The following is a 16108-nucleotide window of genomic DNA, read 5'->3' on the forward strand; positions in this document are numbered from 1 at the left end:
TGTTCTATAGCTATTCACAGTTGGACAATTTACCATAGACTATTTTTGAAAAGTTCCCTGCAAGCCAAAAATGTTGAATAAAATTCAATTTCATCTTACCCAGACAGTTGTCTGTGTGGTTAGCCCTTATTCAGCTGGGAACAAAATATCCACAGGAAAGTATTATTAAACAGACTTTCCAAACACGGATTTGCTTTAGGTACCATTCCTCAGCTGACAGGTCACTTCTTCTCTGCTCATCACAAAATAAAAGTCCTGCATGTGCACCATATGTGGGCAAGCAATCCATGCGCAAGAGGCTTGTAGGGGACTTTTATTTTTACATGAGGCGTAGAGAGGAAGTGTAGAAAAAATAAGATATATATACAGTATCTCACAAAACTGAGTACACCCCTCACATGTTCGTAAATATTTGAGTATATCTTTTCATGTGACAACACTGAAGAAATGACACTTTGCTACAATGTAAAGTAGTGAGTGTACAGCTTGTATAACAGTGTACATTTGCTGTCCCCTCAAAATAACACAACACACAGCCATTAATGTCTAAACTGCTGGCAACAAAGGTGAGTACACCCCTAAGTGAAAATGTCCAAATTGGGCCCAAAGTGTCAATATTTTGTGTGGCCACCATCATTTTCCAGCACTGCCTTAACCCTCTTGGGCATGGAGTTCACCAGAGCTTCACAGGTTGCCACTGGAGTACTCTTCAACTCCTCCATGACGACATCACAGAGCTGGTGGATGTTAGAGACCTTGCACTCCTCCACCTTCTGTTTGAGGATGCCCCACAGATGTTCAATAGGGTTTAGGTCTGGAGACATGCTTGGCCAGTCCATCACCTTTACCCTCAGCTTCTTTAGCAAGGCAGTGGTCGTCTTGGAGGTGTATTTGGGGTCGTTATCATGTTGGAATACTGCCCTGCGGCCCAGTCTCCGAAGGGAGGGGGTCATGCTCTGCTTCAGTATGTCACAGTACATGTTGGCATTCATGGTTCCCTCAATGAACTGTAGCTCCCCATTGCCGGCAGCACTCATGCAGCCCCAGACCACGACACTCCCACCACCATGCTTGACTGTAGGCAAGACACACTTGTCTTTGTACTCCTCACCTGGTTGCCGCCACACACGCTTGACACCATCTGAAACAAATAAGTGCATCTTGGTCTCATCAGACCACAGGACATGGTTCCAGTAATCAATTTCCTTAGTCTGCTTGTCTTCAGCAAACTGTTTGTGGGCTTTCTTGTGCATCATCTTTAGAAGAGGCTTCCTTCTGGGACGACAGCCATGCAGACCAATTTGATGCAGTATGCGGCGTATGGTCTGAGCACTGACAGGCTGACCCCCCACCCCTTCAACCTCTGTAGCAATGCTGGCAGCACTCATACGTCTATTTCCCAAAGACAACCTCTGGATATGACGCTGAGCACGTGCACTCAACTTCTTTGGTCGACCATGGCGAGGCCTGTTCAGAGTGGAACCTGTCCTGTTAAACCGCTGTATGGTCTTGGCCACCATGCTGCAGCTCAGTTTCAGGGTCTTGGCAATCTTCTTATAGCACAGGCCATCTTTATGTAGAGCAACAATTCTTTTTTTCAGATCCTCAGAGAGTTCTTTGCCATGAGGTGCCATGTTGAACTTCCAGTGACCAGTATGAGGGAGTGTGAGAGCGATGACACCAAATTTAACACACCTGCTCCCCATTCACACCTGAGACCTTGTAACACTAACGAGTCACATGACACCGGGGAGGGAAAATGGCTAATTGAGCCCAATTTGGTCATTTTCACTTAGGGGTGTAATCACTTTTGTTGCCAGCGGTTCAGACATTAATGGCTGTGTGTTGAGTTATTTTGAGGGGACAGCAAATTTACACTGTTATACAAGCTGTACACTCACTACTTTACATTGTAGCAAAGTGTCATTTCTTCAGTGTTGTCACATGAAAAGATATACTCAAATATTTACAAAAATGTGAGGGTGTACTCACTTTTGTGAGATACTGTACATATATATACATATATACATATACATATATATACATGTACATAAAGTGAGGGAAAAAAAAGATTTGATACCCTGCTGATTTTGTACGTTTGCCCACTGACAAAGACATGATCAGTCTATAATTTTAATGGTAGGTTTATTTGAACAGTGAGAGACAGAATAACAACAAAAAAATCAAGAAAAACGCATGTCAAAAATGTTATAAATTGATTCGCATTTTAATGAGGGAAATAAGTATTTGACCCCTCTGCAAAACATGACTTAGTACTTGGTGGCAAAACCCTTGTTGGCAATCACAGAGGTTTGTTGTTATTCTGTCTCTCACTGTTCAAATAAACCTACCATTAAAATTATAGACTGATCATTTCTTTGTCAGTGGGCAAACGTACAAAATCAGCAGGGGATCAAATACTTTTTTCTCTCACTGTACATATACATATATATGTACAGTGGGGGAAAAAAGTATTTAGTCAGCCACCAATTGTGCAAGTTCTCCCACTTAAAAAGATGAGAGAGGCCTGTAATTTTCATCATATGTACACGTCAACTATGAAGTCTGCTTGTAGGATTTTTAATGAATTTATTTGCAAATTATGGTGGAAAATAAGTATTTGGTCAATAACAAAAGTTTCTCAATACTTTGTTATATACCCTTTGTTGGCAATGACACAGGTCAAACGTTTTCTGTAAGTCTTCACAAGGTTTTCACACACTGTTGCTGGTATTTTGGCCCATTCCTCCATGCAGATCTCCTCTAGAGCAGTGATGTTTTGGGGCTGTCGCTGGGCAACATGGACTTTCAACTCCCTCCAAAGATTTTCTATGGGGTTGAGATCTGGAGACTGGCTAGGCCACTCCAGGACCTTGAAATGCTTCTTACGAAGCCACTCCTTCGTTGCCCGGGCGGTGTGTTTGGGATCATTGTCATGCTGAAAGACCCAGCCACGTTTCATCTTCAATGCCCTTGCTGATGGAAGGAGGTTTTCACTCAAAATCTCACGATACATGGCCCCATTCATTCTTTCCTTTACACGGATCAGTCGTCCTGGTCCCTTTGCAGAAAAAACAGCCCCAAAGCATGATGTTTCCACCCCCATGCTTCACAGTAGGTATGGTGTTCTTTGGATGCAACTCAGCATTATTTGTCCTCCAAACACGACGAGTTGAGTTTTTACCAAAAAGTTCTATTTTGGTTTCATCTGACCATATGACATTCTCCCAATCCTCTTCTGGATCATCCAAATGCACTCTAGCACACTTCAGACGGGCCTGGACATGTACTGGCTTAAGCAGGGGGATACGTCTGGCACTGCAGGATTTGAGTCCCTGGCGGCGTAGTGTGCTACTGATGGTAGGCTTTGTTACTTTGGTCCCAGCTCTCTGCAGGTCATTCACTAGGTCCCCCCGTGTGGTTCTGGGATTTTTTCTCACCGTTCTTGTGATCATTTTGACCCCACGGGGTGAGATCTTGCGTGGAGCCCCAGATCGAGGGAGATTATCAGTGGTCTTGTATGTCTTCCATTTCCTAATAATTGCTCCCACAGTTGATTTCTTCAAACCAAGCTGCTTACCTATTGCAGATTCAGTCTTCCCAGCCTGGTGCAGGTCTACAATTTTGTTTCTGGTGTCCTTTGACAGCTCTTTGGTCTTGGCCATAGTGGAGTTTGGAGTGTGACTGTTTTGAGGTTGTGGACAGGTGTCTTTTATACTGATAACAAGTTCAAACAGGTGCCATTAATACAGGTAACGAGTGGAGGACAGAGGAGCCTCTTAAAGAAGAAGTTACAGGTCTGTGAGAGCCAGAAATCTTGCTTGTTTGTAGGTGACCAAATACTTATTTTCCACCATAATTTGCAAATAAATTCATTAAAAATCCTACAATGTGATTTTCTGGAAAAAAAATTCTCAATTTGTCTGTCATAGTTGACGTGTACCTATAAATTACAGGCCTCTCTCATCGTTTTAAGTGGGAGAACTTGCACAATTGGTGGCTGACTAAATACTTTTTTTCCCCACTGTATATACATACATATACACTTTTATGCCATTTAGCAGACGCTTTTATCCAAAGCGACTTACAGTCATGTGCGCATACATTTTTACGTATGGGTGGTCCCGGGGATCGAACCCACTACACTGGCGTTACAAGCGCCATGCTCTACCAATTGAGCTACAGAGGACCACAGTTGAAGTCGGAAGTTTACATACACCTTAGCCAAATACATTTAAACTTAGTTTTTCACAATTCCTGACATTTAACCCTAGTAAAAATTCCCTGTCTTAGGTCAGTTAGGATCACCACTTTTAAGAATGTGAAATGTCAGTATAATAGTAGAGAGAATTATTTATTTCAGCTTTTATTTATTTTATCACATTCCCAGTGGGTCAGAAGTTTACATACACTAAATTTGTATTTGGTAGCATTGCTTTTAAATTGTTTAACTTGGGTCAAACGTTTCGGGTAGCCTTCCACAAGCTTCCCACAATAAGTTGGGTGAATTTTGGCCCATTCCTCCTGACAGAGTTGGTGTAACTGAGTCAGGTTTGTAGGCCTCCTTGCTCACACACGCTTTTTCAGTTCTGCCCACAAATGTTCTATAGGATTGAGGTCAGGGCTTTGTGATGGCCACTCCAATACCTTGACTTTGTTGTCCTTAAGCCATTTTGCCACAACTTTGGAAGTATGCTTGCGGTCATTGTCCATTTGGAAGACCCATTTGCGACCAAGCTTTAACTTCCTGACTGATGTCTTGAGATGTTGCTTTAATATATCCACATAATTTTCCTTCCTCATGATGCCATCTATTTTGTGAAGTGCACCAGTCCCTTTTTCCTCCAAACATAACGATGGTCATTATGGCCAAACAGTTCGATTTTTGTTTCATCAGACCAGAGGACATTTCTCCAAAAAGTACGATCTTTGTCCCCATGTGCAGTTGCAAACCGTAGTCTGGCTTTTTTATGGCGGTTTTGGAGCAGTGTCTTCTTCCTTGCTGAGCAGCCTTTCAGGTTATGTCGATATAGGACTCGTTTTACTGTGGATATAGATACTTTTGTACCTGTTTCCTCCAGCATCTTCACAAGGTCCTTTGCTGTTGTTTTGGGATTGATTTGCACTTTTCGCACCAAAGTACGTTCATCTCAAAGTACGTCTCCTTCCTGAGAGGTATGACGGCTGCGCGGTCCCATGGTGTTTATACTTGCGTACTATTGTTTGTACAGATGAACGTGGTACCTTCAGGCGTTTGGAAATTGCTCCCAAGGATGAACCAGACTTGTGGAGGTCTACAAAAACAATTCTGAGGTCTTGGCTGATTTCTTTTGATTTTCCCATGATGTCAAGCAAAGAGGCACTGAGTTTGAAGGTAGGCCTTGAAATACATCCACAGGTACACCTCCAATTGACTCAAAATATGTCAATTAGCCTATCAGAAGCTTCTAAAGCCATGACATCATTTTCTGGAATTTCCCAAGCCGTTTAAATGCACAGTCAACTTAGTGTATGTAAACTTCTGACCCACTGGAATTGTGATACAGTGAATTATAAGTGAAATAATCTGTCTGTAAACAATTATTGGACAAATGACTTGTGTCATGCATGAAGTAGATCTCCTAACCGACTTGCCAAAACTATAGTTTGTTAACAAGAAATTTGTGGAGTGGTTGAAAAACAAGTTTGAATGATTCCAACCTAAGTGTATGTAAACTTCCGACTTCAACTGTATATATATACAGTATATATACAGTATATTATGGACTTGGATTCATTGGATTGATATATGGATTAATTATTGCTGGCTTTTCAATTGAAAACCCCCAAAAGAAAATTACAAAACCACACATCTCAGGGTTGTGTTACATTTTATTTGGTCTCGTTTTCTTTGAGTTTTTCCTTTATGTTTTTCCACAGGTTAAACCCCATTAAAATAGTCAAGAACAAAAAACAAGTACACACATTCTCACATATACACACAAACACGCCTCTGATGCACAACAATAAAATAGTTTTTGATTAGGCCCAGCCCAGTGCGAGATTTCACAAACAACACAACAAATGACGACATAATCTCAAAGCCCAACGACAAACTCATACGAGCAGAAACCAAGGGCTCTATTCACTTCCTATTGCCCAACTGAAATTTAAAGGCAATGTTCCCGCGTTGGCGGAAACGGCATTCAAGGTAAACGCTGCGTATGTCGGCTCACTCAGAAATTACCTTTACATTTCTATCGCGTAATCTGTAACGCTTCAGCGATACAGATTGAATAGAGCCCCAAATGTGGATAGTTGTACAGCAGGCTTTGAGGAAATGCAACATAATACTCATCACATAGCCTATGTAAAATAAAAAAGGATTCGGAAAGGAATGTTTAACAAACACAAAGCAAACATATATTCTACAAAAACAGGGAGGAGGTCACAAAATGTCCACTGTTGTCAAGACATATTTCAGTCAAACTGAAGACCTCATCTCTACTTAGGTAGATAGCAGTTTTATGCACATACCTGTTAATCAGTATGGGTGCCTCGAAGGGATCTCAGTTTGGGATCTTGTTCAATGTACAAGTCAGAAGGATATCTTTCGATAACATATTTATCAAACTATAAAAAGTAAAGTCTTCCATTTTTTGCTATTTAAAAAATACTGGGATGCCTAGATAGATTTTACAAAACCATTTTGGTTCAATTTGGAAGCAGGAACGTAAGAGTTTTCGCCAGTGAAGCACCCATACTGTTTTATCTTAAATACTCCAGTGAAAACCTAAAGTGAAATACAAAATACAATTAAAAACTTTGTCGTCCAAAAATATGAAGCAATCAAGCATCCTAATGTGGACTGTATCTGGCCCTCTTCAAAATATTTTATGTCCAGTGTTTAAAAAAAAAGGCCATTATAAATATAATATCCTATCCTTTGTCCCCCTATATAAAACTCCATAGCAAGCTGATGGGAGCCAGTCACAGTAAGGAGTGCAACAGTTCATTCGGAAAGTATTCAGACCCCTCCCCTTTTCCACATTTTGTTACGTTACAGCCTTATTCTAAAATTGATTAAATAAATGTTTTCCCTCATCAATCTACACACAATACCCCATAATGACAAAGCGAAAACAGGTTTTTCGAAATTGAAAATGAATATATTTAAAAAGCACACCTGTCTATATAAGGTCCCAAAGTTGACAGTGCATGTCAGAGCAAAAACCAGACCATGAGGTCGAAGGAATTGTCTGTAGAGTTCTGAGACAGCAATGCGTCGAGGCACAGATCTGGGGAAAGGTACCAAAAAATGTATGCAGCATTGAAGGTCCCCAAGAACACAGTGGCTTCCATTATTCTTAAATGGAAGAAGTCTGGAACCACCAATACTCTTCCTTGAGCTGGCCGCCTGCCAAACTGAGCAATCGGGGGAGAAGGGCCTTGGTCAGGGAGGTGACCAAGAATCCGATGGTCACTCTGACAGAGCTCCAGAGTTCCTCTGTGGAGAACCTTCCAGAAGGACAACCATCTCTGCAGCACTCCACCAATCAGGCCTTTATGGTAGAGTGGCCAGACGGAAGCCACTTCTCAGTAAAAGGCACGACAGCCCGCTTGGAGTTTGCCAAAAGGCACCTAAAGACTCTCAGACCATGAGAAACAAGATTCTCTGGTCTGATGAAACCAAGATTGAACTCTTTGGCCTGAATGCCAAGCGTCACGTCTGGAGGAAAGCTGGCACCATCCCTACGTTGAAGCATTGTGGTGGCAGCATCATGATGTGGGGATGTCTTTCAGTGGCAGGAACATGGAGACTAATCAGGATTGAGGGAAAGATGAATGGAGCAGAGTACAGAGAGATCCTTGATGAAAACCTGCTCCAGAGTGCTCAGAACCTCAGACTGGGGTGAAGGTTCACCTTCCAACAGAACAACGACCCTAAGCACACAGCCAAGACAACGCAGGAGTGGATTCGGGACAAGTCTCAATGTCCTTGAGTGGCCCAGCCAGAGCCCAGACTTGAACCCGATCTAACATCTCTGGAGACCTGAAAATAGCTGTGCAGCAACGCTCCCCATCCAACCTGACAGAGCTTGAGAGGATCTGCAGAGAAGAATGGGAGAAACTCCCCAAATACAGGTGTGCCAAGCTTGTAGCGTCATACCCAAGAAGAGTTGAGGCTGTAATCGCTGCCAAAGGTACTTGAACAAAGTACTGAGTAAAGGGTCTGAATACTTCTGTAAGTGATATCTGTTTTTTATTTTTAATACATTTGCAAACATTTCTAAAAACCTGTTTTTGCTTTGTCATTATGGGGTATTGTGTGTAGATTGATGAGGGGAAAAAACTATTTAATCAATTTTAGAATAAGTCTGTAACGTAACAAAATGTGGAAAATGTCAAACGGTCTGAACACTTTCCAAATGCACTGTACACAGTACTGTGATTATCTGAGTGCGAGTCCGAACATATTCTACCACAAAGTCCCAGGGAATTGCACCATCTAAACCATCTTTCATAGGTTACTTATTGTTTGACGATTTAGATTGAAATTAGTTAATTTAAGCAGGACTCGAGTGAGATGACCTATACCAACAAATACCCCCAAATATCTTGAAATATGAACTGTTTACTCAAATGAACCAAAGGACAAGGAAAAGAGAAATCAGATACTTAATTGATCGGATTCAGTCTAATTCAGGTTGACAGGGTCACCCTCTCTATCAACATCTTAAAATCTTGACGGTTCCATCAGAGATATTCTAATTAGATTTATTCCATTTCTTTGTTCCATATGCTTTTGTGCAAGGAATGTATTTTTGGCACAGGGATGATTAAAAATAAAGTACACTTTAGAGGGAGCCATTGGCTTTAGACGAAACAATTACACGCGCATGTGCTTTTGACACATCTTTGTTAAATTGCTCGTACCGGTAACGGCTTTCTTTCATAACACTCGGTCAATAGTCAAACCGGACAATAATAACGGCAGTTTGGCTACGGAGGAGACGCATCTAGACCTTGGAACTAAATAACCACAGATTGGTCCATGCGTCGTTTCCCCACACTTTATGAACTGAACAGAATTCTGGGTAGCCGCTGTAGTGTGGTTGTCTTGGAAACAAATCTGTCTCCTCATTTATTCGATTTAGGGCTCTTAAGTGTTATCTTTTGAACGAGCGGACAACAGATGGTGACCTTGAAGAGTGATCGGACTAAAACGGATGAGAAATACGCTTAAGAGCTAGCTTCAGAACTAGGCTACACCTGGTATTGGTTTAGCCTCACACAGACACGTTGTTGGGTCCCTAGAGGCCATTTTCCCCTCACGTTTGGTAAAGGTCATCTTTAATCATTTTGTTTGACAACATCATGCAGAACAAAGGCAGGTGTTCACAAAGAGACATAATCCCCCTCTGGTAATAATAGCTGGGTGCGAGAAGATGGAAATGGAGGCCATAAATCGGGTTTATTTGAATGATTCATTCAGTCCAGGTAAGTAGCGAGGATGCTGGGTAAATGAGCCGAGTCCGGCACTAAATCTCCACTAACGATGAAGGAGAGGGAGAGCATGCCTTGGCTGAGGCAGGAAGCAATTACCGTAATAGACCCGATGCGATTTGCTAAGTGAAAATAAAATAGCTTCAATAATTTGGTTATGTTACTAACTGATACCCCTCAAAGCTTGACACAAATGGACAAAGTAAGCATGAATGAAGCCAGTATTTGTCCTACAGCCATACCTTCCTCTCCTCCTCTGCAAAGTTCTGTTTCATTCGGCCTGTCAGCACGGATGGGGGGCGCTGATTCGCGATGACGGATGAGGCAATGCCTGAAAGGGCGGCGCGTCACAAACAACTCGTCAGGAGTTTCTTATTGGAGCACCGCCTGTCATCCGCATCAATCTAGGGACCGGCAGCGCGACCCGACAGCATTCTAGGACCATTCGAGGAATCTAGTTTCCTGTCCAAAAACCTGTCATCACCGTGACCAGGTTAGAAGACCATGAAGAGAATCAAAGAGAGAAACAAGGGGGAGGAGGGTTTTGTCTTTCAATTGGGTTAAGGCCAGGGAGTTAAGGTAGACTTTTGATTCTATCCAGACATCATGAGTGAATTTGATGTTTTGTGTACAACCGAAAGGTAATTGTCTAATGACCTTTGCAACTTATGAAACAGCGGGGACTGTAAAAGACACAAACACAGGCACATGCATACACACACATGATAACATACACACTATACACACACATACACATGGATTTTGTATTGTAGATTTGTGGTAGTAGAGTAGTGGCCTGAGGGCACACACTTAATGTGTTGTGAATGTATTGTAATGTTTTTATATTTGTATAACTGCCTTAATTTGGCTAGATCCCAGGAAGAGTAGGATGAAACTGAGACTGGTGGTCGAAATCATCACAAGAGCTTCAGCATTGCTGCCTGTCCGTCTGTCTCGTCATGTGTCAGTCAGTCTGTCACCCTAATGGGGATCCATAATAAATACAGCTAGTTACTTCAAGAAAAGTGTAAATGTTCAATCTCACTAAAGGACCATTGTAGTGTGACACCCAACATGAAGGGGAGATTCCACTGTATCTGTTTGTCTGATGGCTTGTCAAGATCAAAACACACTCCTCAAACCTATCACTGACTCTTGACCTAAGATGATAAAATATAGTCAAACTGATATAATCTACACAAGATCATCACTTAGGTGGATAGTGACTCTGCCCTTAGTAGGGCAAACATACAACCTCACAACAATTCAGAGAGGCATAAGTTGAGTAAACTCTCTTTTGGGTTATCTGTGTACTACACTATAACCTTTAAGGGGTTGGACGCATCTGACTGACAGCGTGTGGTCTAAGGGAAATTAAAGTCTACAGATAAGACGGTGAAGAACAGCCGGATATGAGGGCTCGGTGTCTAGACAGACTGACTGACACATGACGAGAAAGATGGACAGGCAGCAATACTGAAGCTCTTGCGACGATTTCGACCATCAGTCTCAGTTTCATCCTGTCCCTATGGGAGTTACAGGGGTTGTCTGTTAACTTGTATGTTGAGGCTAAAGCGCAGGGTTCAAGTATGGATTAGTATTGTAGGCAATAACACACCTGCCACAGCTTTAGATGACTCTGTGATGGGAGAGGGGAAAGCCAAGGGGCCCAGAGCTGAGGAGATCTATATTAAATGGCACCCTATTCCCTATATAGGGCCCTGGTCAAAAGTAGTGCACTACTTTTTTTGGCACGCATGCACACACACCGTGGGCTGTTGGGTTGGACCATAAGTCAGTACAATAAGAGTGCATTTTGTGTATTTAAGCGTTGAGTGTCACAGGGCACTGCATGGCTGCTTTACAAATCTAACAATTAAACCTAGAGAGGACCCTTTTGAAATACGAATATGTAATACTATGAATGGGAATAAAACTCATTTTTGCAGATTACTTTTATAATCCTAAATATGAAACATCCTTGGCCATTTCCTTGTCCTTTGGTGATGATTAGACCACTGGCCTACCCTTGTAGACTCAGACATCGATGCCACTAGCTGTTTATCTCCATTGAACCACAATTGAAATTCCATAGTACATGTATCTTCTACTGGAGTGAATTCTCACTTTCTGTTCTTTATCGAATATGAAATGATGACAGACAGATTTGGGGTTGACATATACTGTAGTCTCAGGCCACACCTGCCCTTCAAACAAATCTCAGTAAGAACGATGATAAAGATCAAAGATGATAGGTCTCTAAGTAGTTATGTGCACGTCACATAGGGGGAGAGGTAGAGAGGGGAGGCACCTTATAGGTTGAGATGCAGTCCCGTCAGTAGTCAATGGCGTGAAGCGAAAACGGAACCCAATCTCTTTGGATCAAGAGAGGAGCAGTTTGCCTGACCTGAGAATAAGTGGGATCTGAGTGATGGGTAAGGTTAGGAGTCTCTCCTGACCATGTGACCTGACCAGGAAGGAAGAACTCTGGGCCCCTGGTCACGTGACCATGAATGAAGAACTCTGGGCCCCCGGTCAAGTGACCTGACCAGGAAGGAAGAACTCTGTGCCCCTGGTCATGTCCTTTGGTCAGGAAAAATTCCAAGCCCTTATAATGAGGCATTGCTCTAAAGGGAGCGGGCTTCTGTATAATCTGGAATCTCATTAAATGGGCCTCCTGCCGTGGATGCGATAAAACGGACAGCGCTGCTTAAATCCCCTTTATGATCCTGACTCATTTAGTCTAAACTTTATGTTGGGGGAAATGTATCAATTAGGCAAATATCTCCATGTTAATAAATTAACCCTGTCCTTATCACAATGCTAATTAATATTATCACCCGGTTCGTCAGCACAGTCATTAAGACTAATCACAAAGCTTGCCACTTGGGTAAACTCTCTTCCCCTAGAACGGAACAGCCATTGGATTCTAATGACACGGTTTTTGTGAGGGGATATCTTACCCAAATTTGTTTGCAGTCTATTATACTGTAGCTTCCCTTCTAACATGCCAATTAGTCACTAAGAAGTTAGTGTAATACTTAGTGATTTTCTTTTAAGTCGCTACTTCCGGGATTTCATCCAATCAGATTTAACAGTATTCCCATGTTGGACTGGACAGAACCAATCCTGGTAGATAATACTTGACAAATGGGGGAGGGGCTATAGTTTTGTGCCCTACCACTCTGCCGTACTGTGGGGGGAACATGTATAACACTGTTGGCCGAAGCAGTCGCATTCTTTGGCACATGAACGGAATGTGCTGTGTGGCGCCTCTAGTCTCCCCATGCTTTGTCACCTGCCGACCAGCCAAATAAATAAGTCGCATTTTGAGAATGTGTTTTTAATGTTATATTTTTCCTGGCGGAATGCCTGGGTTCTGGGTTTGTTTGGCTTTAATATCCAGAGACTTTCTAAGGAATTTTGATTGGATGATATGGCACCTCTGTAGCCATACTTGGAGTACTCTCTCACATTGACCCACCACATGCTATTTATTGCAAAGAGAGAGACAAACATGCTTGAGACTTTTTTGTTTGTCAAGGGTAAGACCAGAATCATCCTCACATCTTGCACCTAGCTTCCCTTAGCTCCCAGTCCTTTGCACATTTAAGCCAAATCATAGAAAATAGGTTCTGAAGTAGGTTCACCACTCAAGACAAGACCAGAAATAAAATGGGCATCAGACATTGGTTTGTTGTGCACAGGGATCCACTTCCACAATCCATTATCACTGAGCTAGATGGCAGGCAGGATTAGCTTCCTGGTTGGTTTCTAAGGCAACACGAAACCACTCCACTGTTTCGGCACCCCACTTCCCACAATTACCCTAAAGGGGAGCGGGGGGCGGGTCATGTGCATTTTTGTTTTAAAAAGGACTCCAAATCCTCATCATTCCTAACACAGGATATACACGACCTGTACTCTGTCCATTTAGGGGGCGGGGGGCCGCATTCTTTAAAAAAATGCCTGTAAAAACTCTGTCTATGAGAAAGGCAAGGTCGGGGTTGGGGGTTTAGTTTAGAAGCGATCGTCTCTGGGTTGCATGGGGGACTTGAAGGGCTTGAGTCCCAGAGTCCTTCCGGGTCGCATCTTTTCTTTGGTGACCTCCAGGGGCTTGACCCTGACCCCGCACACCGCCGCCCAGCCCAGGTCGATAAGCGGCGAGTCGGCCGGGTTCAGGGGCGCCACCCGGAACGTGGGCAGGGTTGGGGACCCGTTAGTGGAGCAGGGCGCCGAGCGGGAGGTGGGGAACGGTGCCGAGAAGGGGTCAAAGGGCGAGGGCATGTCGGGCGTGATGCCTGACGATGGGTCGGCTCTCAGGGAGAATGGGTCGCAGTCCGGGGAGGGGAAGGGGTCACAGTTTGTGAAGGGGTTGGTGGGCGAGGGCTGGTACCCCAATGGGTGGCTATCTGACCGCCGGGGGCTGCGGGCACCACCAAATGCTCCGCCACCGCCCCCAGCAGAGATGAAGCTCCAGGGGTCGATGCGGGGTCGGATGGGGGAGGGGCGCGGGCGGGGGATGACGTTGACCTCCAGGCGGCATGTTTTGGGGCTCCAGAGGCGAGGGTCAGGGAAAAGGGAGAAGGGGACCGCCGAGGGATTGTCTTCGGACTCCAGACTGTCCTGGCACATGGGGAGGTCCAGGACTGAGAGAGAGAGAGTGAGAGAGAACAGATTAGATGAGTGGAACACAGAGATTATAATAAATATGTTACGTAATAATTAATTAAAACAGTGTCACAGACTGAAGCATCAAAATCTACCACACACCCCAAACAGGTTGCTAAGATACAGGAAGGTAAATAATAACAATTTCACTGACAGCTTAGCTAATATAAAACTATCAAATAAATGGCAATTGACTAAGTGTGCAGACATTTTCGTCTTAGTCTAGTATTACTGACTGACAAAAGACTCACTTTCAGTGATGGAAATTAGATCCTATTGGGGCATTGAATAAGCACTGAAGCGAGATCAGCTTGCGTGCAGACGATAGGGTGGAAAAGGTGAGGCGGAAACCAAAGGTGTGTGTCAGATGACCTGATACAGCTCTCTGGAGGTATTAAAGGGCAACTCCACCAATATTTCAACCTCATGTTCATTATCTCCAGCACAATACCAATGTCAACATACGTGAAAATGACAAATTTCTAAGTTTTGTAGAAAAAAATATAAAGTGAAAAAGTTCTCCTCGATGACATCATCAAGAAAATACCCCCCTTTGGGCTAGAAACTCGTTGCAGGTTTTGAAAATCACAGATGTCACAGAGAAGCATTTCGTTTTTTATGTTAAATAAGGAAATACATTTTAATGACAACCGCACACTTGAGCCGTGAAAATTACCATTAAGCCTACGAATTATTACAGAGGCATGAATACAACCCCCTTTTTAATGCATAAATGAATCAAAAAGATGTTTTCAGAAACCACTAAACCAATAAAATATTTTATATAAATTCAATTGCGATCTTAATTGTGCTTTTAAACTCAACCATTGTGGTTAGGCCTATTTTATGGGCATTTTGGGAAAACCCATTTAAGTCTGTTGGGACACAGCAAATTCCTGTAGGTGTGTTATAGGACATTATCTGTGGGGAGAATTCTCCCACTAAGGGGAAACAGTCATTATAATGTAATTTGTCTTTAGCTCTGACTCCAGCAACTCAATATTAAGAAGGAGTTCCTAATGTTTGGTATACTGAGGAGCGATGGGGTGAGGTTGTGTTCCTCTAAGCGGGGAGGTAAGCTTGGCTTCTTTATATGTGTCGAGTAAAGCTTAAACCATGCATTTAGATTGTAGGTAGGTATTGTAGTTAGCTATTGTAGGTAGTTTATCCAGGTAGTTATTGTAGGTAAGTATTGTAGTGTATTCGACTGAGCCCGGTGAAGCATGAGGCTAGCTAGCTAACCCACTACCTGGACCATTAAAGCTAGCTAGCTAGCGGGTAGCAACACCGCAGCCACTGCTTAAACCATGTATTTAGATTGTAGGTAGGTAGGTATTGTAGGTAGGTATTGTAGGTAGTTTATCCAGGTAGTTATTGTAGGTAGTTATTGTAGGTAAGTATTGTAGTGTATTCGACTGAGCCCGGTGAAGCACGAGGCTAGCTAGCTTTAATGGTCCAGGTAGTGGGTTAGCTAGCTAGCCTCGTGCTTCACCGGGCTCAGTCGAATACACTACAATACCAGCTAGCAGTACTGTAGCAACTAAATACTTTTCAACAGAACGATTTGATTAGTGTAAAGTTAGCTATCTACATAGTTGTCTTGGTATCAAAGACAAAGGTGTAGTATAGAGAAACTATCGAGGTTAGCTAGCCAGCTACATTTTCAAACAGTCAACACCGCAGCCACTGCTAGCTGCCAACATTACCAGCTAGCAGTACTGTATCATTTTAGTCAATGAGAATTTTGCAACGCAAGCTTCACTTTCTGAACATTCGAGATGTGTAGTCCACTTGTGTAGCTAGCATGACTGACTTTGTGCTAGCTAGCCAACGTTTAATTACTTCTGCGTTATGAAAGGAACTAGACACGGACATGAATGATCCATTGGTAGTTTGTTGTAACCAAGTATTGGTGCTAAACCGTGTGTTATTGGATGCTAGCATGCTAGTT

General features: G+C 42.9%; 1 protein-coding gene across 1 annotated transcript in view; it reads right to left on the reverse strand.

The window, feature by feature from the left end:
• Window positions 1-10311: 10311 nt before the first annotated feature.
• Window positions 10312-16108, reverse strand: part of LOC121571017 (mitogen-activated protein kinase kinase kinase 11-like) — a 51915-nt gene continuing 46118 nt past the window's right edge. The window contains exon 10 of the mRNA XM_045221708.1: window positions 10312-14135. Within this exon, the coding sequence (XP_045077643.1) occupies window positions 13507-14135 (629 nt within the window). The 3' untranslated portion in view covers window positions 10312-13506. The remainder of the gene's footprint in view (window positions 14136-16108) is intronic.

This window comes from Coregonus clupeaformis, chromosome 8 (genome assembly GCF_020615455.1).
Source record: "Coregonus clupeaformis isolate EN_2021a chromosome 8, ASM2061545v1, whole genome shotgun sequence".
Taxonomy (NCBI): domain Eukaryota; kingdom Metazoa; phylum Chordata; class Actinopteri; order Salmoniformes; family Salmonidae; genus Coregonus; species Coregonus clupeaformis.